Here is a 23,543-nt window from a genome sequence, read left to right on the forward strand (position 1 = left end):
AAGAATGAAAAAAAATGCGATCTGAGATCTTTCTTTTTCCAAAAAAGAAAGAACTCAGAACTGCTTTTTTTCATAAAATTGAAAAAAAAAGCAGTGTGATTTTTATTCGTCAGATACTTAGGATGGCAACAGCATTATTATATACTGATGCATGCTGACTTTGAGCTTGCGGTAGCTGGAAAGAAAAAAGAAACGCGAATGCTGTGAACCACGAAAGCAAATATCAATGTGAATTGCCTGACAGACTGCTTGCGGGATACGTACACTGGGTGTGCAAAGAAACGCGGACATTTTGCATCTACCCCCTTTTCTGTTCTATAGTTATTTCTAATCGGTTGTAGCCTGGATGAAAGATAGAGTCATACAAGTGACAAGGGCTACAAATTGTCTCTTTGTTGTCACCACGGTCAGAGCTTGAGAAAACAGCGTGCTGCTATGTTCGTGTTACCGTTCATCCCCTCTGTGCTCGTAAAAGCCAGGAATAAATAAGAATGCAAATTAACTCGCATACCATATGAAACGCTGAAACAGCTCATCAAAGCAAGCAAGGCGCAATATGAGATGAAATTCCAGCACATAGCTGGTCATTGCAACATTCTTGGAAACAAATCTGCCGATGAAGCATCATGACCAGCACATCGTGAAGACGTTACTGTTTCTTTACCAATTTTGAAAAATGAATTGCGTGGTATTTTAACAACTACAACTTTAAGATTGAGTAAAACTGCTTGGTGTGACCAAAGTACAAAGAGCTATGATTTATACCCCATCGATCCATTTATTGAATTCAAAATTACGCTGGCATTAGATATAAGTACGGAAACTCTAATTCACCGATTAAGGATAGGCATCGCATACACAAAGCATTTTTTCCACATAATTGCAAGAGCTAAAATTTCAGAATGCGAATGTGAATTTATAGATGAAGACGTATGTCACCTTCTCATAGACTGTCCACATTATGACACGTCGAGACGCCGTCTTCAATCGGAACTGTTGGCATTAGGCCGCAGACACTTTTAGCATGAAGAAACTCCTGGGCCCGTGACCAACTGGAGTTTTACAGTCGCACGCTTTAAAAGCATCAACACGTTTTTACAAGACAGCGTAATTGCTGACAAATATTAAGAAATAACAAACTTTCATTTTTCTAACACATGCACTTATGTGCAGTATCATGTGACACCCATTATCTTTGTTTACTGAAGTGAATGACGTGTCGACTATAATGTACACACAAGCAAATACATCTTCATAAGGACCAGGCGTGGTTGGACCGAATAATAACGAGAGACAATATCAGAGTCATATTTCGTTGACTTTCGCGCACATTTCCTTATGATTTTGTTGAGTAAAGTGCGTATAAGTGCGTATTCGCATATCTGCGCCCAAGCGTTCTATTTTCCATGTACTGCTTTGTATCTTTTATTTTAAGATATGCGTTCAAGTTTAACTCAAAGACTAAAAAGTATCCGGCGCCATAACTGTGCGCCATCTCTTTATCTATCATATCAATAGAAAAATCAATCAAAACTCGCATGAAAACATAAATTAGGGAAGCTTCCTAACACGTGTGGCCGTTCAACGCAAGCTTCGCGTGGATAGATTGATGTATTCGGCTGTGCCCTTTAGATCGGGCGGTGGCTCATGCTACATAGCAATAAACTTAAGACAATCACTGTGTGTTTAAGAATTGAATTTTACTCGCGTATCGAATGTGGCCACCAATCAGTTAGCCTCCTCCTGGTTATTTCTCTCATTTAAAGTATATTTTCTCTTCACTGTTCCTAAACCCCAATGCTTTGAAAAGTTCGGCGTCATTATCTTTGAATATAGGGTGGAGTCCTTTACAGATAGTCTACTCACGCAGCGCCATAGTCTACTCAGGCAGCGCCGCCTTGCGGCAGTGGTCAGCGGCGGGGGAGCACGTGCTTGATGGCCTGAGAAGAGTGTTCACCCAAGCACTGAACAAGAAATAGAGGTGCAGCTCCACGTGTTTAGCCTCACATTCTATCAGATTGTAGAGTTACGATGCTAGCGTGACAGGCTTGTGCGAGTAATGTCATCCAGTCGCTTACGAAGGGGAACGGCGACACATACGTGACAACTACCTCTCATGAGGAGCAGTCGAAAATGCTAGAGGAAGGCAATGTTACGGTCCAAAAGAGCTGACACGAGCACGTCTGTTCTGTTCCAATCATGGCGGTGAACACGGTGATGCGGTATACCAAGAACGCAGTTACGTCAAATATTTGGTATGTCGCGTGTTTTTTTCAAAACGCCAGGCAAAATCAAGTCGCTTTATATACAGTAACCACGGAAAGGAATACTAAAAATTAGCAAGGTTCATATTGCCGGTCTTCTAACAGCTAATTTATTGTTACGGTTGTGGATGGGTCCGCGTTACGATATAAAAAAATATTTATGAACGTCACTAATTTTTATTGAGGAGACCAAGTTGTCAAACACAACAAGGTCTGGGCAAATCTCAGTCACTGTTTTTTGTCTGAGAGCGAAGTTCTAGCATGCTAAGGACGGAGGTGTTCCTTTCAACTATGCACCCGTATATACCTTTACGTGAAGGTACATGCGATACTAGGTGTTTTGAGATATATTTACACCACGCCAACGGGCAAGACAACATGGAGAACAAGAGCTGAAGATGATGATCCTTCTTACCCTGGCTCATACCCACAAAAGGGGCCAAACACATAAATCATGTCGTCTTTCTCCGAGCCTATCTACTCGATTTTGTGTGACATTATCTCATGCCATAACCCCCGGGTGATGAAGCACCGTCTCGGTGCTTTCTATGATGTTGCCGAGTGGTAAAACATAAGGCGAGATACATGAACAATGTCTGTAGATAGTGAAGGGGAGGAGGAAGAAGACTCGAGCGGGGCTATCTCGTAGGTCACATCTGTCACCTGGCGCAATACGTGGCAGGGTCCCGAGTAGCGGGAAAGCTGTTTTTCAGAAAGTGCAACATGCCTTGTCGGAGTCAACAATAGCAGAAGAAAAACCCGGAGTAAAGGAAACTTGGTGATGATGGGAGTTCTAATGGTGCCGCTGCTGATCTTGCGATGCTAAGAGGAGTTGATGGGCAGCTTCTCGCGCCTTTCGAGCTGTGATGATAGCATCGCGGGCGTATTCGGTCGTCGAGTCGACGGGTGTCGGAAAGATGGTGTCAAACGGTAAAGTTGGATCACGGCCAAACATAAGATAGAAAGGTGAAAAACCAGCTGCATCGTGGCATGAGGAATTATAGGCAAACGTAACAATAGGCAATGCAACGTGCCAGTATTGGTGGTCGGACGATACGTAGATGGCGAGCATATCGCTCAAAGGCCGGTTGAATCGCTCAGTCAGTCCGTTAGTTTGCGGGTTGTAGGCTGTCGTAAATTTACGTTTTGTCTCGAAGGAGCGAAGCAGGTCGTTCATTACTCGGGAAGGAAAATAGCGCCCACGATCTGTGAGGAGTTGGCGTGGTGCGCCATGATGAAGTATGACGTCATGCAGAAGGAAATCGGCAACGTCTGTGGCCCAGCTGGTTGGTAGAGCCCGTGCATTGGCGTACTTCGTTGTGTGATTCGTCGCAACAGCTATCCTCTTATTATCAGAAGTGGACGCAGGGAAAGGGCCTAGGAGGTCAAGACTACGTCGAAAGAACGGATCAAAGGGAACGTAAAGCGGTTGGAGGAACCCAGCACGGCTCACCGAAGGTTTTTTTCGGCGTTGACACTGGTCGCATGAGGCGACGTAGCTGCGGACTGAGCGATAAAGACTGGGCCAGTATTATCAACGCTGTACACGGTCATACGCCCGAGACAGTCCGAGGTGACCGGCAGTGGGAGCGTCGTGAAGCTGGCTGATCACACTCGCACGTAAGTGGGAAGGTACCACAAGGAGCAGTTCATGTTCATCAGGGCGGACGTTGTAACGGTACAATGTGCCATCCTTGAGCATGAACCATTGAGTAGACGGATCGGGTGCTGCAGAATGAAGCTTGTCGATAATAATACGTAAGACAGGATCTCGGCGCTGTTCCTCCCGCATGTTGCTTAGAGCGGAGAGAGACAGGACACATGGCGCTTCATCTAACGCCTCAGGTGGGTCCACTGGATTCCGAGATAAGCTGTCAGCGTCATGGTGTAAGCGGCCAGATTTGGAGGACACCAAGTAGTTGTACTCTTGCAGTCGTAATGCTCATCGACGAAGGCGCCCAGTGGGGTCTTTCAAGGATGCGAGCCAGCAAAATGCGTGGTGATCGATTGTGACGGTGAAATGTTGACCCTGTAAATAGGGCCAAAATTTTGCTACTGCCCAAACGGGAGCTAGGCATTCTCTTTCGGTGATTGAGTAGTTTCTTTCCGCCTGTGAGAGCAGACGGCTGGCATAGGCGATAACGCGGACGCAGCCGCTTTGATGCTGGACCATAACAGGACCGATTCCTTTGCCACTGACATCCACTTGAAAGTGGCAGGAGCGTTGCATAACCCGAAGGGCATGACTTTAAACTGGTAAAGGCCATTGGGCGTGACAAAAGCGGTCTTTTCGCGGTCCATGTCGTTGACAGCAATTTGCCAGTACCCTGATCTTAGATCAATAGACAAAAAGTACTTAGCGCCGTGAAGACAATCCAGGGCGTCGTCTATGCGTGGTAGCGGGTAGACGTCTTTTTTAGTAATCTTGTTCGGATGTCAGCAGTCAACACAGGATCGCCAAGAGTTGTCCTTCTTTTTGACAAGAACTACAGGGGAAGCCCGTGGATTACTTGATGGCTCAATTATGTCTCTGGCGAGCATTTTGTCGACTTCGGCTTGAATTATATGACGCTCGTTTGGAGATACGCGGTATGGACGCCGATGGACAGGGCAGACATCGCCGGTGTCAATGCGGTGCTTTACAGCCGTGGTTTGACCAAGCGGACGATCACAAAAGTCAAATGCATCCCAGTATGACTCAAGAACGTGAAGGAGTGCGTCAGCTTCATTTATTTTTTTATTTTTTCTTTATACGATCCTGCAGACCCTATTTGGGTCCAAGCAGGAGAGCAAATACATGAATATAAATATACACATACACACACACACACACACACACACACACACACACACACACACACACACACACACATATATATATATATATATATATATATATATATATATATATATATATATATATATATATATATATATATATATATATATATATATATATATATATATATTGTTACGTCTACGAAGGGTTTATTCGAAGCAGACGTAACGGTCGACTCGACGGTATACCGCAGTGAACGGGCAGCAGCGAGCTTTTGCCACCAACTGAACGTCCTTCTCTTCTGCTACCACCATGTTCCCCGCTACACAGGTGCACATACCTAAATTACACATGTGGTAACATTTCCCTCCGCGCAGACGAGGCCCACTGGGCGAGTCAAACAGTCTCTCGAGGAATAAAGCGCTTCAAACGTGCAACATGGACAAGTTCAGTTTTTGCAGACCGTCGGCCGTTTGAATGGTGACGCGCTATGCGGTAAACTAAATCACTGATACGGTCTACAACAAGATAAGGTCCCGCATAGTGCGCTAGCAGTTTCTCGCTCAAACCGCGTTTTCTAGTTGGTTTCCAGAGCAACACTAGGTCGCCGCGATTGTACGTCACGTGTCGGCGTCGGCGGTCAAAATATGCCTTCGAGCGGTCTTGCGAAGCGAGAGTGCGCAAATAAGCAAGGCGTCTAGCTTCTTCTGCCCGACAGATGATCTCGGATATGCAGGGATCATGATGGTCCAAACACGGGAAGATTGTATTTAAGGTATGACGAGGTGGTCGAGCATATAGAAGAAAGAAAGGACTGTAGCCGGTAGTTTCATGCTGAGCGGTGTTGAATGCATATGTGATAAAGGGTAGAATGCTGTCCCAGTCCTTGTGATCGGATGCAACATACATAGACAGCATGTTCGAGAGAGTTCTGTTCGTTCGTTCAGTTAGACCGTTCGTTTGGGGATGGTATGGCGTAGTGTGCCGAAACCTTGAAGCACAGACACGAAGCATCTCTTCCATCACGTCTGCTGTGAATTGTCGGCCACGGTCACTGATTACGATTTTGGGAGGCCCATGTCGAAGAATGACAAAACGTAGCATGAAGGAAGACACATCAGCTGCAGTTGCCGATGGTATGGCAGCGGTCTCGCAGTACCGTGTTAAATGGTCGGTGCAAACGACTATCCAGCGATTTCCATTAGAAGACCGGGGAAAGGGTCCAAGGAGGTCAATCCCGACTTGCTCGAATGGAGTTCTAGGGGGCGGCACCGGATGTAATCGCCCTAAAGGAGCACTTGTTGGGCGCTTATGACGTTGACACTCGTTGCAGCTAGACACGTATTGTTCCGTCGTGTGGCGCATTTTGGGTCAGTAGAATCTTTCTTGAAGGCGGCAAAGAGTTTTTGCTGTGCCTAGATGACCGGATGTTGGGTCATCATGCATAGCCTGCAAGACATAAACGCGAAGACTCTTCGGAACCACCAGAAGATATCGTGAGCCGGTGTTGGTGTAGTTATTTTTGTAAACTAGCCCGTCTCGGATGCAGAAGCGCGTAGGCGATGATTTTGGTTTGGTAGCAAGAAGCTGTTGGATGGTGCTGTCCCTTTGTTGCTCATTCTTAAAGGTTTTGTTATCGGGAAAAGGTTGGTCGAGTGATGCAATGTAGGTATGGAAGGTGTCCGCGTCACATTCCATCGTTGGAAGCGGTAGTCGTGAAAGACAATCTGCATCAGCGTGACGTCGGCCGCTTTTATACGAAACCGTGAAGTCATATTCTTGTAGACGAAGTGCCCAGCGCGCCAGCCGACCAGATGGGTCACGCAGATTAACCAACCAGCAGAGAGAATGATGGTCTGTCACGACGGTAAAGGGGCGTCCGTACAGGTAGGACCGGAAGCGCTGCACTGCGAAGACTACTGCGAGGCATTCTTGCTCTGTGACAGTGTAGTTACGCTCGGACTTGCTGAGCGAGCGACTTGCATACGCTACGACGTGTTCTTGATTATCCAAGCGTTGAACCAGGACAGCACCTACACCAATACCGCTGGCGTCCGTGTGAATCTCAGTGGGAGCGAGAGGATTGAAGTGTCGAAGAATCGGATGGGACGTCAAAAGAAACTTCAACTCCGAAAAAGCAGACTCGCATTCCGGGGTCCAGTCAAACTGCGCACCTTTCTGAAGCAGACACGTGAGCGGGTATGCAATATTGGCAAAGCCAGGAATGAATCGGCGAAAGTATGAACAAAGCCCCAAAAAGCTGCGCAGTTCTTTCACCGAGTTTGGCTGCTTAAATGCCTCCACTGCGGCCGCCTTGGCGGGATCCGGTCGTATGCCTTCTTTGTTTACTAAGTGTCCAAGGACGAGTGTTTGGCGCTCTCCAAAACGACATTTCTTTGAGTTGAGCACCAAGCGTGCTTTGCTTAGGCAGTCCAGTACGAGGTCAAGGCGTGTGTTGTGCTCACAAAAGGTGCGCCCAAAAATTACAACGTCGTCCAAGTAACACATACACACTTCCCACTTCAATCCACGCAGAATGTTGTCCATAATTCGCTCAAAAGTTGCAGGCGCGTTGCAGAGTCCGAACGGCATCACATTGAATTCAAATAGTCCATCTGTTGTAACAAATGCCGTTTTCTCCTTGTCTTCCTCGTGCATTGGAATCTGCCAGTAGCCTGACCTCAGATCCACAGACGAAAAGTAAGAGGCCGATGATAGACAGTCGATAGCATCATCAATCCGTGGAAGTGGGTATACGTCTTTTTTAGTGATGGCGTTGAGACGGCGGTAGTCAACACAAAATCGCCATGTCCCATCCTTCTTCTTCACTAGAATTACTGGGGCGGCCCACGGACTACATGATTCCTGAATTACATTTTGCTTGAGCATCTCGCAAACCTGTTCATTGATCACTGCGCGTTCTGACGGCGATACACGATATGGTTTCTGTCGGAGAGGTCTGTGAGATGTCGTGTCAATTCGGTGCTTTATACGAGAAGCAGGGAATGACGGTGAATCATGCTGAGCGAAATAAAAAATACCGGCATGTTTGCGCAGAATACTCGCCAGTTCATTACGTTCCTTGGTGCTGAGTGACTTATCAATCATAGCCATAATGGTGGTGTCCCTGGCGTGCAGATTATTGCAACGGGTCTTATCCGGGGAATCGTTGCTTTCTGTGAGGGTGGCAAGCGAGAATACTTGGTGTTCACGAATCTCTGCAAGTTTCAGATCCTTCGGCAGCACTGTAGGTTCACTAGAGCAGTCAATCACCTACAAACCAGTATGCCCTTGCGCAACCGATAGTGTACAGTACGGTATTAAAACTGTCTTCTTTATGCAACTGAGATGCACGGGCTCCACAGTTGCGTCAAATGTTTTCTCGCTTGCAGGTGAACAGACAACAGGGACGCATTTTGCAGACAACGGCGGCACAGTTGTGTCCACAGACACGCAAAGAGCACTTTCTTGAGAGGGCGAGTTTTCCATAAACGAAACTGGGATATCAGAATCTACTGTAATTTGTCCTGTGCGGCAATCGACAGTAGCACCACATAGCTTCAAGAAATCGAGTCCCAGAATGACGTCATGCGTAGTATGAGGGAGAACAGCAAACTCTGCGACAAAGTTCTGGCACGCCAAACTAAAAGTCACAGTGCAGACACCAACAGGTTGTAACACCTCTCCGCTCACTCCACGAAACATATCAGGACGGTCCCAATGAAACATAACCTTTCGTCCAAGAAGGCGGGTGAAAACTAAACTCATCACTGACACGCTTGCACCTGTGTCCACCAACGCCATTGTTGGTACACCATCGATAAGCACTCGAACCTTATTTCTAAACATGGAAGCTAACGGAGGTATATCTGTTGAAATCGAAGACTGTCCGGCGACCTCACCTCCAACGGCCGCGCCGGCTAGTTTTCCGTAAGAGGCGAGGAGTGGCGGCGCCGAGGAGACGGTGATCGGTTGGCACGAGGGGCAGGTGGTGGTGTCACACTGCTGTCAGAGGCCGGAGATTGGTTTCGTAGCGGTCCTGGGATCTCGTAAGACGCGCTTCCCGGAAATGTCGGTGCTCGGGTAACGCCAGAACGGTTAAATCTCGGTGATCGGTCATACCTTGGCGGCTGCCGGTAATTGCAATACCTGGGAATGTGTCCTTCGAAGCCACAGTTGTAACAGACTGGTAGAGGACGCTCACCGAACCAATGCTGGGACCGCTCAGCTGTGAAGGGTCGATGACGAGCTTGTTGAGCGGGGGCTGCCCACCTCTGTGTGGCGGGGCCGTGCCGAAGGCGTTGGCCATATCGCTGGTCGGCCACGAATGAGTCACGACGTGGCCGCGGATTTCCAGTTTCGCTGATGTCTGCCACACATACCGATGGTGGAAAAGAAGCTGATGGTGCCGCCGTGTAGTAGGGTGGATTGGTAGGTGGATGAGGAATGGTTTCGTCAACCCTACTACCTTGTCGTTGCAGCTCTTCACGCATGATTGCCCGAATAGTAGCGGCAAGGTCGGTGGGCGGGCTCACGTCGACGCTGGCAACCGTTGTCACATTTGCCAGCCTACCAAATTTCGGGGCGATGCGACGAGTCTTCAATTTTTCAAACGTGCGGCAGTGTTGTTGGACGTCGGAGGCAGAGGTGAGGTCATCTCTGCCTATCAGAAAATTGTAAACGTCTTCCGCTATGCCTTTCAATAGGTGTCCGACCCTGTCTTCTTCAGACATCTGCGGGTTTATAATCTTGCAAAGCTTAAGAACGTCCTCTATATAGGCTGTGCAGGTTTCTCCAGGAGTCTGGGCTCTTCCAGCAAGAGTCCGCTCCGCGCTTTTCTTTCTTGAGTCGGAGTCACCAAAACACTTCTTGAGTTCTTGAGCAAAAATAGCCCATGTTGTCAAGGACTCTTCGTGGTTTTCATACCACATCAGGGCAGTGTCCGTGAGAAACAGCGCGACGTTTTCCAGCTGATCGATAGAGTTCCAGTGGTTGTACCGGCTCACCCTTTTGTAGTGCGTTAGCCACGCGTCCACATCTTCTCCTGCCATTCCCGCGAACGGGCGGGGTTCCATGTAGTGATGCCTTGGTGTAGTAGCCAGTGTAGATTGGCGCGAAGTCGAGGCGGTTGATTCCTGACCTTCGCTCTGGGTCATGACGACTGTTGTCGGTGGCAGACCGGCAAGACGACGGCTCCGGCGAACTCCGAACAGCTGTAGCTCCGTGGTACGTCGATGTGTCTTACCCAGCACCTCCACCACTCTGTTACGTCTACGAAGGGTTTATTCGAAGCAGACGTAACGGTCGACTCGACAGTATACCGCAGTGAACGGGCAGCAGCGAGCTTTTGCCACCAACTGAACGTCCTTCTCTTCTGCTACCACCATGTTCCCCGCTACACAGGTGCACATACCTAAATTACACATGTGGTAACAATATATATATATATATATATATATATATATATATATATATATATATATATATATACATATATATATACGCATATGCATATATCCATGAACAGCAATCACAAAAAAAATGAAAGGAGAAAGTCACAACTAAACAAGATGTACACTGAAGAAATACGAAAAACATAATCAATGAAAACAACGTCAGAAAGAGATAACAGAAGTAAGAACACATTGCATGCGCATAAACATTTGCCTATACCCCCGCAAGACACTTGAAATACAAAAAAAAAGAATTGAAATACAAAAAGGGCACTAAAAATAAGAAATGGAAGATTAATCAACATGACAGTGGCGAACATCAAGTAGATATATAATCAATGGAGCCTGTGCTTATTAGTTGTGATAAATGCAGATTATTCCAATCGTTTCAAAAGAGCGGCCTTTGCCGGCGGCGCTGTGTGGGCTCGGCGGCTGTGCACCAACGCAGACCGCTAATCCTTTCACTCTTGTCATGCAGGTTAGTAAAACTTACAGTCTTCTCGCTAAGAAGTCTAGTAATTACCTGCTGTTTCAGCTGCCGAGCCCACACTGCTGCGTTCTTGTTGCACTTGAGTGTTCTCGTGTTATTCGTGCCTTGTTGATGATGTCGGGCGATATTGAAAGCAATCCGGGTCCTGCTTCTAATGCTGTACTAACTGAACTGCAGAAATTGTCTGCCGGTCAGACGGAATTAATCAGTCAGGTACAGGACCTTAAGTCCCATTTGCTATCAACAGATAAATCTATAGCAGATCTCAGTAGACGCATGACTGATCTGGAAGGGCACTGTCAAAATATTATTTCCTTACGTACTGATGTGGAAGCGCTCAGAAGAGACACCGCTCGCGCGAGTGACCTTCTGCGCAAGCTTGAAGCACGCGTGGATGAAGCCGAGAATCATTCTCGGCGCAATAACCTCATATTTTATGGCCTTCCTGAATCAACTGGATCGGAAGCACTTGTCCAAGTTGAACAACTTGTCATCAAGCACTGCCGTGATCGTCTAGGTATTTCCATCGATCCGAAGGAAATTGAGCGCGCGCATCGTCTGGGTCGCCGCAAGGGTACTAACCACCATCGCCCCATAATAGTTAAATTCGCATTCCATAAAACAAAAGGAGAGATTCTTTCTAATGGACGGAAATTTAAAGGAACCACTTTTAGTGTTGGTGAAGATTTTTCACGTCGTGTGCAAAACGTCCGTCGGCAATTGATTGCCTTTGCTAAAACCAAGTCGCTGCCTTTTTCCATCACGTACAAGACACTGCTAATGGGTCACAAGCGCTACGTCTACGATGAGCAATCGCAAACTGTAAGGGAAGCGTCGTAGCAATTTCCTCGGCGCAAATCTGCCGGGCACACCCCCACACCTCAATCTGGCCTGTCACTTTCGGTAGTCTTTGCTAACGCGCGCAGTTTTTTTCCGAAACGCATAACTTTTTCTGAGCTTGCTTTGTCATCAAGCAGTAACGTATTGGTGATAACCGAGACTTGGCTGACAAATGATATAACCGATGCAGAAGTGCTAGATCACCTACCTGGATTTCAACTTTATCGTAAGGACCGTACAGGCGCACGTGGAGGCGGGGTTCTGATAGCTGTGCACCAACAGTTATCGTGCTCGGTGGCCAGGACCAACTCTCCTGAACTTGAAATTCTTTGGGTCGTTTGCCGTGCTCGCCCTCATACTGTCCTTGTAGGCGTTTGTTATAGGCCCCCGAACAGTGACCCAGATTTCGCATATAAGCTCAACAACAACCTGAGTGACCTTGGGAAACAGTATCCGCAAGCAGAGATACTGCTTTTCGGCGATTTTAATTTCCCTCAAATAGATTGGAGTAGTAGCGTCCCGTCAGCTGTGGGCAGTGAGCCCGCAAAGGACTTCATAGATTTCTGCCTGAATTGCAATCTAACCCAACTTGTATCCCAACCAACGCGCGTTACAGAGAGCAATTCCAGCATCTTAGATCTAATACTAACTAGTCATCAAGAGAGCTTATCATCAATTACATATCTGCGTGCCGTCAGTGACCACAAGGTAATCCATGCGGCCTTTGCGTTTCGACCTGTAAAACGCGATCTTGTCACCAAAACAATCCGTCTTTACGACAAGGGCAATTATAGTGCCATCAATAATGAATTGATATCTTTTCTTCCTGATTTCGAGAGAATAAGCCATACACGCTCTGTGGATGAGAATTGGATTATATTTAGAGATAAGTTAGCCACTCTTGTCGAGAAATTTGTCCCAAAAATAACGTTTACCGCAAACCGAAACAAGCCATGGTTTTCACGTACACTTCACAAACTAAGAAACAAGAAAAAACGCCTCTTCCGATCAGCCAAACAGTCTAAACTTCTGTCCTTATGGGAAAAATATTACGCCGCGGAAGATGATTATCTTAGAACCATTCGAAACGCCAAGCACGTGTTCTTTCATGAAGAGCTGCCCAAAATGCTTGCAACCAGCCCTCGCAAATTCTGGGAGGTGATAAACCCTCAGGAGATGCGCACCACTAGTCTTTCAAATGCGCATGGCGATATAGTCGACAACAATGAATGCGCGAACCTTTTTAACGAGGCCTTTTTCTCTGTTTTTACGAATGAGAGTTCAGTTCCCGATTTTTCTTCACCTGCGCGCAGCACCGAGTCTATGCCCCCGATTGCATTTTCTACGGACGGCATCATTTCGATTATAGAAAAGATTAAGCTTTCTTCTTCTGCAGGTGTGGATGACATTAATTCAAAACTTCTCATAAATGTTAAACATGTGTGTGCCGCATACCTTACATTGTTATTTTCGCAGTCATTATCATCAAGCATTCTGCCAGCAGACTGGAAAGTAGGCAAGGTCGTTCCAGTCTACAAATCAGGTAACAGAGATTCTCCACTAAATTACCGTCCCATATCCTTAACAAGTATCCCCTGCAAAATCATGGAACATGTCATCTACTCCCATATCATCAACTTCTTGGACTCAATGCACTTTTTTCATCCTTCTCAACACGGGTTCCGAAGGGGTTATTCTTGTGAAACACAGCTGGCCATTTTCATTCACGACTTACATTCTAACCTTGACTGCAACATTCAGACCGATGCTCTTTTCCTGGATTTCGCCAAAGCATTTGACACTGTCCCTCACAAACGCCTAATTCTTAAATTATCTCTGTTAAATCTAGATCCTAATGTACTTGCATGGATAACATCTTTCCTGACTAATCGTTCCCAATTTGTGTTTATTAATAATCACTCATCTAACCGACTACCTGTAACCTCAGGTGTCCCGCAAGGGTCTGTCTTAGGGCCTCTACTCTTTTTAATTTACATTAACGACCTACCATTGCATGTATCATGTAACTTTCGTATGTTTGCCGATGACTGCGTAATCTACCGATCAGTAACCAACATTCATGACCAAACACTAATTCAGCATGATCTTAACAACATACAAACATGGTGTGATCGTTGGTTAATGAACTTAAATCCTAATAAATGTAAGCTCGTTTCTTTTTCTCGCCACCGTAACCCTTTTGAGTTTACCTATTCCATCACTAATGTTCCCATACAATCAGTTCAATCATTCAAATACCTCGGCATCACCTTGGCTCATGACCTGTCTTGGCGTCATCACACTACTAACATCATCTCGTCTGCTAATAAATCACTCGGGTTTCTCAGACGACACTTACGCCATACTCCGCCTCACGTCAAGACGCTTGCATACAAATCATTTATCAGGTCCAAACTCGAGTATGCATCTTCCATCTGGAGCCCTCATCAATCATACATCATAAGTGAACTCGAATCACTTCAAAATCGGGCTACCAGGTTCATTCATTCTGCATATTCATACGATATCAGCATCTCATCTCTAAAGGCGGAATCAGGTATAGAAACCCTTGCTTCACGCCGACGGTGTGCCACCCTCTCTCTTTTTCATATGTTTTATTTCAGTTCACTGAATCATCCACCGTACATCACGCCCCCTCCGCACATATCCCATCGCACTGGTCATCCGTTACAAGTCGCATTACCACGTACCCGGACCACTGTATTCCAAGCCTCCTTTTTCGTAAGAGCAGCAAAAGACTGGAATGGCCTTCCTCACGCCACCTGTGCCATCACTAACCCATCTATGTTTGCAGAAGCCATTAAAAACACCGTTGTATAGTTCTCTTTTTTTTTTGTTTGTTATGCACCACCCCTTATGTAATACCCCTACAGGGGGTCTTTAAGGAAATAAAAGTGAAGTGAAGTGAAGTTTATAGTGCGCGGAAAGAAAGAATATTTGAAAACGTTAGTTCTGGTCTTCATGCGGCAAAAGGTCTGGCGCGATCATTTTTAACGTCAGCAGACGGGCTTGCTTGCGAAGATAGAGCATGCCTGTAGCTACCGTGTCCAGTATCGTTCGAAGATAGAGCTCAGATGACGCATTCTTCATAGTGAGTCAGCATGGCGAAGGCAAGTCCACATGGGAGCACTTCTGGACACAGAGCAAAGTTGAGCACCGGAATGAAGGCACGGTTTGCACGTAACTGAATAACAGTGTGTGGTAGGGTAACACTGTGAGTCAAAAGAATGGATGTAATAGGTGTGAGCACATAGTCGCCGTCGGATACAGGTGGTGAGGGCATTACGGTGATGCAGGTCACAGTTTGCAGTGACAAACGGACATGCTCAGCAGAGCACATGCGAGCTTGGGGTGGACTGGGCGGATAAATCGGACACGGTAGGTCAAGTTGCACAGTACCAGCTGAACAGTCGATTAGGGCTGAATGAGTGGACAAAATGTCAAGACCGAGGATCACATCATTGGTGCAGTGAGAGAGAACAGTGAAGAGAACTGAAGTTTGGCGGCCGGAGATAGTGACGCGTGCAGTACAGACGCAATAACAGAAGCCGTACTACCATCAGCAACATGAACACTGCGTGAAGGGGCTGGAGTAAGGACTTTCTTGAAGCGGTTTCGAATGTGCAAGCTCATCACAGAAATATGGGGGCCAGTGTCCTCCAAGGCTTAAAAAGATAAACTGTCGACTTCAACGTCGATCAGGTTCTGATTGGTCGGCAGCGTCAACAGAGGAATTGGAGAGCAAGTTGTATCAGCAGCGTCACATCCAGGAGCTGCAGCCATTAGTTTTCCGAGGAAAACCGCAGGGCAGAGGATGGGGACGGGGAACGGGGTGGTGGTGGAGACCAGGAAAATCTACGTCGAGATGAAGGTGAGCGACTGTACTGGGCAGTGGTCATAGTGGTCGGGTCGTAATTAGCTGAGCCATCACGCCGTGGTAGTTCCTGGCCGTAGAGATGGGCTGGTGACTGGAGGTTGGAGAAGCTTGAGTTGGCCCAATACTGTGAGGTCCATGTGCTCTTGAAATGGTGGGAAATGTGTCCCACTCGTTTACATAGAAAGCCAATTGGCCTGTCGTCAGGCGTCCTGCACGCATTTGGGTCACGGTTACGCAGAGCAGGGCTGTGATAAGGCTGTGGGTGGCTGGAGGTAGATGAACTGACAGCGTCGGGGAGGTGCACAAAACAGACCGTGCGAATACCCGCGTTGGTTAGTTCTTGGCGAACAACGGTCCTTATTAGCGATGTGGTCGGCTGAGGGTCACTCGGTGCTAGTGCTCTCAAGGGTGCGGGTGCTATTGCCTCGATTTCGCGGCGTATGATTCTCGTGATGTTACACGAGTGTGAATTGGGCTGGGTCGCTATACGAAGATCCTCGTAAGTTGACGTTGCAGCAGTGTTGGGGAGGCGCGTAAAGTGGTGGGAAATGCGCCAACTTTTAACCTCTTGAAAGCGTTGGCACTCCAAGATAACATCTTGCACGGTGGAACAGCCTTTGCACACAAGGAGGTTAAATGCATCGTCTGCGATGCCCTTGAGCACGTGCGCTACCTTGTCTGCTTCAGCCATGGTTCGGTAATTTTTACGGTAAAGGATCAGCACATCTTGTATATACGCCAGGTAAGATTCCGTGAACGTCTGAACACGTGTGCCAAGTTCTTTCCTAGCGGCCTGCCTGCAGCCGGCAGATTAACCAAACAACTCGCGTAATTTGGTCACGTTGTTATTAAACCACGCCTTGGCCGTTCCTTGCAAATAAAAGATGATGTTTGCCAGCATCAAGGTTGGGTCCCACCTGTGATTTTCGCTGACGAGCTCGTAGAGTTTAAGCCACTCATGCACGCCCTCGCCTTCCGTTCCCGAAAAGCTGCCGGGATCGCGGGGTGCAGCGGCCACGAGAAAAAGAGGGGAGGTCGGCGCCGTTGATGCATAGGGCGCGGCAGTTGACGAAGCGTTGCTGTCGGTAGACATTTCGGAAGAAGCGACTAGGCGTCCGCTGCGTAACTCCGTCGTGCGTTGTAACCCAGCACCATCCATCAAAATGATACGTGAAGGTACACGCGATGCTACGCGTTTAAAGATATATTTACACCACGCCAACGCGCAAGCCAAGATTGAGAACAAGAGCTGAAGATGATGATTCTTTTTACCCCGGCGCATACCCACAAAGGGGGCCCTGCACCAAAATCATGTCGTCTTGCTTGCTCGCTTGCTTGTTCCTTTCTTTTGTGGCTCTCACCCGATAAGGGGGATTGGCCAAGTAGCCGGTGGTTAATGCAAGTCAATACCTTTAGAGTTTCTAGACTAGGGGAATATGATTACTGTGTTTTGACTGTGAAATTATTTTGGCGCAATGTAAATAAAAGAAATAAAGGGAGGGATAGAAATAATAGAATTGGTTGAATATCTGAGGTGGAATTGTTATATGAAATTCTCCTGAGAGTTGAAACATTGCAGTGTATCAGCTAAATAATAAGTGGTAGTGTGGCTAGTAAAATTCGAAAGCTGATTGCTGACTCAGCAAGGTAATCTTCTTGTGTTATATATGAATTCATGTCTTCTTTCTCCGCGCCTATCTAACCGGTTTTGTGGGACATTATCTCATAACAATACGTTGCTACAGAAAATGAGATGAATTGATTCGGAATACTTTCCATAACGAAAGAAAGGACATTTCGCGCTCTAATGTATATCCTGATAATATTTCATTGTTTGACGTAGGTAAAAATTTAACTAAGCTAGATATCAAAAGCCTCCTTGAGCGCCACATCAAGGAAAACCAATCATTTTCAACTACATGAAAGATGTGTAACACATGCCTGATTCGGTTCTGTCACTGCCGTGGTAGCCAAGTGGCCAGGTAACTCGGCTGCTGACACGCAGGTCACGGGATTGAATCCCGGCTGCGGCGCCTAAATTTTTGATGGAGGCGAAAATCTTGTAAGTCCGTGTGTATAAGTATGGGTGCACATCAAAGAACCACAGATGGTCGAAATTTCTAGAGCCCTCCACTACGGCGTCTCTCATAAGCATATGGTGGTTTTGGGACGTTAAACCCGACATATCAATGAACGATTTTGTTTTGTTCAAACATTAAATTCAATTAGAGCGCGTGCACGCGAAGAAAAAAGAATAAAGAATTCAAGCTGTCCTTGCCCTCCTTCTGTATACTCCTTTATATGCCTCAGTTTGACTTTGTTCTAATAAAATTCCTTCCAGCCCAAGAGTGTGCTAATATGGTTTGCCATTTTTCATAATCCTTTGTTCTTGCGTGAAACACCCAGTAAAATTGGTTAGTGCTTCGAATGTGTTGAGATAAATAAATGTGTTATGAACACATGTGTTGTGACATATTCAGCCACAACTCCGAAACTGCCTAATTAACTGAAAGGCTATTCTTTTATCGGGAGCGTTTATTCACCTTAAACAATACAAACTTTAACCGTATACATACACTTATTCTAGGCAAAGAAACCTAATTGGCTGGCGAAGTGCGTTGCAAAGACTTATTCTATACATCCATAGATCATCGAAGTTCTGTCGAATAAAGTTTAATTAGGCATTTTACAGGGAGACTCAAAGTAAATGCATTAGGTTGCCTATAGAACAGTTTACTTGAACGCATGTACACCTCTTGTCAAACGTCGGCTGGCTATTTATCACTTTTGTATGATGCCTTCTTCATCCTGTGCCTTCCTTATTCTTCTTTTTTCTTCCCTGTCGAATACCGCACACGGGTCACTTCTCGGTGATTCCCAGACATCGGTCATAACTGAACACAGTGAAGAAATATTGTAGCATTCACTCAGTTCAATGTTACCACTGACTCTTCCCAATACCATGCACTGAGGTTTTCCTGCAAACAGGGAGCATGTCACTGTTACTTCATGCACGACAACAATTCTCCCAGCACTCACACATAGATAATAGAGTATTATAATAATAATAAATATTTAAACAAAACAGAAACAGAAAAAAAAATTTTACAAAGCCTGTGCGATTCAGCTCTAGCCTGGTGCTCTATGCTGATAATACGCGATAGGGTAGAAAACGTCATAAAACGTTATCACGTTTCACGTTCTCGTCATAATGACGAGAACGTGAAAAAGTAGTGCGATTAACCTACAGCGTTGTAGGCAGTCCTGTGCTCTTGAAAATATGAAAAAGAGCCCTTGTAGAAGATTTTCGCATCCTCTGGTCACACAGCGCCGACAAAATGCAACTTCAACTGTTGTTACTCCGAGGACTGCCAGGGTTGAAGTTAGCCTGTTCATTCGAGTCACCAGTCGTGGGAATTCACGAAACATATGAAAGAAAGTATCGCGCTCATGGCAGCGTTCAAAGTTGCCAGCACATTAGGTGAGCGTCGAGTGAAGGCAACGTCTAGGCAAATACGCTGCTGCAAAGTCGGATATCATCGGCTGTTATTAGCTGGCTGCAAATTGTATCCGTGTCTGTTTCTGACAGACACTCACTGCACTGGTCTTGGTTTGACCGGTGAGTTTCTGCGCATTCGCGCGTGACTGTTCTCTTCAGCGTGTTTGCGTGAAATTTCGAATGCGGTACTTCGGCGCCCGTGTTGGCGTTATATACTGCCACCCTTGCATTACTATCAGTTAGGTTGTTTCTCAACTAGGCATGGTCTCCAGAAAATCACCTAAATACAATAAAGCCAAGACTTCCCTGTTCAAGTTTGAATGCCTGGATGATGCTAAAAGCAAATGCATCCTATTTGTTTCTTCTGGTGCAAGAAATATCCTGTAATATCCTATCCTGTAAGAAGCCGTATGCTTCTTACAGGATAGGTTGTGGCCAATAACGTTCTCAAATTATTGGTATTGCATGAAATCAGAAGCAACTGATTTATCAGCAAAGATTGACTGCCACGTCATTGATTTCTTTGTAAATGCCAGTACGGTACATTTTTCTATTGAAAGTTGTAGGACTTGATTACACAAATAGTTCGGTGTTATTGATTTGGCGTGTTGTAGACTTGCCTGCCTGTGTGGTTGCTTTGCTCCATATGCTCATATGCATATATCGTTCTTGCATGTGATTGTTTTGACTACGTTAGCGAGCTCAGATTAAAGGCCTATGATTGTTAGGTTTAAAAGTGTAGGATGGCTGACCGTGCCTTACGGAACCACTCGGCTTACGTTGTGCCGGCCCGTGACGCTGTCACAGTTTGATATAACAAAGGTCTCTGGCACAGGTGAGTCAGCTTTCTGTGCCGTTGTCTTCTAGAGTATGAAGAATGGCTTCATGAATGGAGCTATCGTGGTGCGTACTAATATTTTGTATTGTATTTCATTTTACACAACAAAATCAGGTCTACCACGAAGTATATAGGTCATCGACTCACGCAGAAGTTTTTTATAAAATCTTGTAGGCCAACATTTTGTCCAGCAGCTGCTCATTAAACAAATATACGCAGAAATCATCTGAAAATCCATGTAAACTGCATGTACTCAAGCGCATTCTTTTTTCTGACTTTTTTTTACTTTCTACGAATGAAGTCAATAATTTGTTCTCGTGCTGACCGAGTTTTTGAACGTAGCAAGGGTCGTAAGTCCTTACCCCATTGAGGTTTTTGAGTGAATATAGAAAGCGTAATTCTTACTGTCTCTCCTAGGTTTTCTGGGTGATTTCTTAGAGTTACTTCAGTTGTTTAAATCATATGTTTTTAGGTAGCATTACATTAAAACAAATCTCATCTATTAAAAGTTCTTTGTTTCTGATTAGATTATCTTTATTCGCGTATTTTTTGCCCTTTTTACTCCTCTCTCCTTCTCCTTTTTTACTTTTTGTATAAAAACTATACTGCCACAGTCCTCGTAGCTGATCGTCTGTGGTGGGTTGTGCTATACTTCTCGAAATTATCATCATCATCACGATAATCACAATCAGCATTAGTAAGCTGAGGCGGGTAAGCGTCATTTTCGGGACATCGCCTTGAAGGTGTTTCTATGAGTGTTACGCTGACTGGTGAAGCGTTAGTCTTCATTTTGTCTATTCTAATGATGAGCAGGAATGAAGAAGCCATGTTTCTCATTTTTGAGTCACTGAGCTCTGATGACCTTACGTGATGCCTTATTCATTAACCTACATATACTTGCACCACTGACTCAATCTTTAGTTTGTGGTTTTCTGATACTATGACTACAAGAAAAACACGCAGGAAAGTATCTGACGAAAATAAAACTCCAAGTATGAAGGCCTAAACATCACATTATGAAGCATTGATGACACAAAGAGACATTATTATAGACACAATCATAAAAAAACACAACCGAAGCAACATAAAACACCACCTGAACGGGCTTCTGATGTTACCCATTAGCCCTTCAAAAGTCCCGCATATATGGGCACAAAACTTTGACTTGTCTTGTAGTGCTGGTAGGAGAGCTATGTTTTTTTGCGCTGTTGAAAAATAAAGATTCAGCCCACACATTAAATTAGGTCGGCTGCAAGTCTTGGTGAGTAATATCAACCTTAAGTTAAGGTCGATATTTCTCACGCCGCCTGATCTCACCTGTTCGAATATTGAAAACTAGCTGTGCTCCGGCTTGTTGGCCCCACCCGCGTTAGCACTACTGATGGACAAGTTAACAAGATATATCTATTCATACACGAACCATGGCACGCCGATCGTTTTCACTGAGCGACGGTGCACAAACACAGCAACAGCGCGTACTTAGGAACGCGGGCAAAATGCATTGCCTCGCCTGCACAGGCTTCTTACCGACAGTAAAACGTAACCTTATACCCCCTCCCTCTGTTCTCTAGAGCAGAGCTCTCTCAGCTGCGTAGCTGCTGTTGGTACAGAAGGAAGTGGAAGGTTGGTTGTACGGTGTCCTTAGTCTTGTCGTGGCTGCTGCTGCTTGTCAAGGATAGAGACCAGCGCCTTTCGATACGTGGCAACGACTAGATTTTATACACAGGAACTTATGTGTCCATTTACAAGACTCTTCACCGTTGGGACCGTGGCATGTTGTCTCGACCAAGCCGATCATGCAGAGCACTGTTTGCTGCGACCTGAACTACCGAGAGGAGTCATGAGCCAGGTTTTAACACCTCGGTTGCCCCTCCCCGTTCTCCTCACGGCCAACCAAAACAATTTAGTCCGTGTATTGGACAGACTAAACACACCCATTGCCGTCCACTTTTCTCGCTTTCTTATTCAAGCATTTGAGCTCCCAGTCCAAGAGAGAGAGTCGGAAGGGACGGCCTATAAAAGACGTTCCGTGAACTGTGCGAACGCACACGATAGTGGCGCCGTTTGAATGCCCTGATATTGTTACCCGCTGGTTCGTTAGCGGGCCAATGCCATTACTGCCAAGTGGTATACGCTATCCTGCACGGACGCCGCCTCGCAGACTCTATTCAATATGTATGGGTGTCAACACACCAGACGTCTTCACGCCGCATGCCCGCGCCCCACTGGCCGGAGGCCAACTCGCTGGTCGTTGAAAGCAAAAACCGACGGTCGCCTCCCCCTCGAATGGGGTGCTATCGCCGCACTACGTTTCTCTTACTATAACCGTCACCCTTATCTCAGCAGAATGGGCCCTTTGAAAAGCACACAGTTTTGGGACAAAGAAAACTCACCTTCCTTGCCTGCCACGCGAGACCTTCCAATGACGGTGTCACTAGGTCTTTCCGAGGAGCACGGCTACGCGATGAAAGCCAGCTGAAGGTGATACAAAGCATCTCATTTGAAATTTTAGTCGTTATTAGTGACACAAATGAAAAATATCTGTGCGCTATCTGCGGGATATTACGGACTGATGTATACTTCTAACAAAAGACCCCCATCACGGTCCGGGTTTTCACCATGCTCACTGGCGGCCGCTCGTTGGTACCGTCTGTTTCATAGCAGTGCACTCCTTCACGCTAGATATTTGAAAACGGTTCGCGCATAGAGCACACAAATCACACTCCAGCAAACATCGCCTTCTATAAAACAAAGCATATTGGGCGCTTATTTCACCTGCCGCCGCGACGCACTCAGACTGGCCGCTGGTCGGCTTGGTACCGATGATGTAGCGAAAAGTTTACCTGATTTCATCGAAGTTGTAACCAGTCACTCAGCAGGAAAAGTCCATAGACGACGGCGCCAGCTTGATTCTGTTACCGCTGGCAGCTGACTTACAACCAAAAAAAATTTTGGTTGTAAGTCAGCGCCTCGTCCGTCTCTTCTCTGTCCTGTGTCCTGTGTTACGCGCTGTTTTTTTCACTTCGTTGACCATGTACCAACCGGCCCAAATAAGCACTTTAGTACAGCTCTACGAGATTCGGCGCCGAAGCCACGAATCCGCGATGTCCAGTTTCAGAGGCTCACACTCAGAAGGGCACATCCACTCGCTGATAGAAGAAACAAGTATGATCCATCACCTCAACCTGACAAGTACAGCATGAGCTTCTCACAATTCCCGTCTCCAGGGCCAACAGGCAGCAAATGTCAACGATTTGCGAAAATCTGAAACTCAACTTTTCAGCAGTTTTTGTCTTTGTTTCTGGGAGCAGGCAATTTATGCCTTTAACAGAATGCTTCTCTTGCTCGCTGTGCTTATGCAACTCCCAGTTCTAATGAAGGTGCGTTGTTGACTCGAGGTAAACCGTGGGAAGGGGGGGGGGCGACGATTGCATCATCGCGCATAGGTGGCATTACGAGTTCAGCGACGCTAACGCGGGTGC

The 23,543-nt window shown here is 46.2% G+C and overlaps 2 protein-coding genes across 4 annotated transcripts in view; one reads left to right on the forward strand and one right to left on the reverse strand.

Moving 5' to 3' along the window:
- The first annotated feature begins 10,863 nt into the window (after window positions 1-10,863).
- On the forward strand, window positions 10,864-14,666 carry LOC142767902 (uncharacterized). Its single transcript, XM_075870145.1, has one exon. It carries the CDS (start codon window positions 10,864-10,866, stop codon window positions 11,824-11,826), a length of 963 nt encoding a protein of 320 aa, XP_075726260.1. The 3' UTR covers window positions 11,827-14,666.
- Window positions 14,667-18,257: 3,591 nt separating this feature from the next.
- Window positions 18,258-23,543, reverse strand: part of LOC142767101 (uncharacterized) — a 278,526-nt gene continuing 273,240 nt past the window's right edge. For all 3 annotated transcript variants that reach the window (XM_075868332.1, XM_075868329.1, XM_075868330.1), the window contains one exon: window positions 18,258-18,702. In XM_075868332.1, the coding sequence (XP_075724447.1) occupies window positions 18,506-18,702 (197 nt within the window). In that variant the 3' untranslated portion in view covers window positions 18,258-18,505. The remainder of the gene's footprint in view (window positions 18,703-23,543) is intronic.

The sequence above is a fragment of the Rhipicephalus microplus genome, chromosome 7, assembly GCF_043290135.1.
Source record: "Rhipicephalus microplus isolate Deutch F79 chromosome 7, USDA_Rmic, whole genome shotgun sequence".
NCBI classification, from domain to species: Eukaryota; Metazoa; Arthropoda; class Arachnida; order Ixodida; family Ixodidae; genus Rhipicephalus; species Rhipicephalus microplus.

Bases quoted from the DNA above. Each gene is read 5' to 3' on its own strand.
- LOC142767902 (XM_075870145.1), top strand. From the start codon at position 10,864: ATGCAGATTATTCCAATCGTTTCAAAAGAGCGGCCTTTGCCGGCGGCG.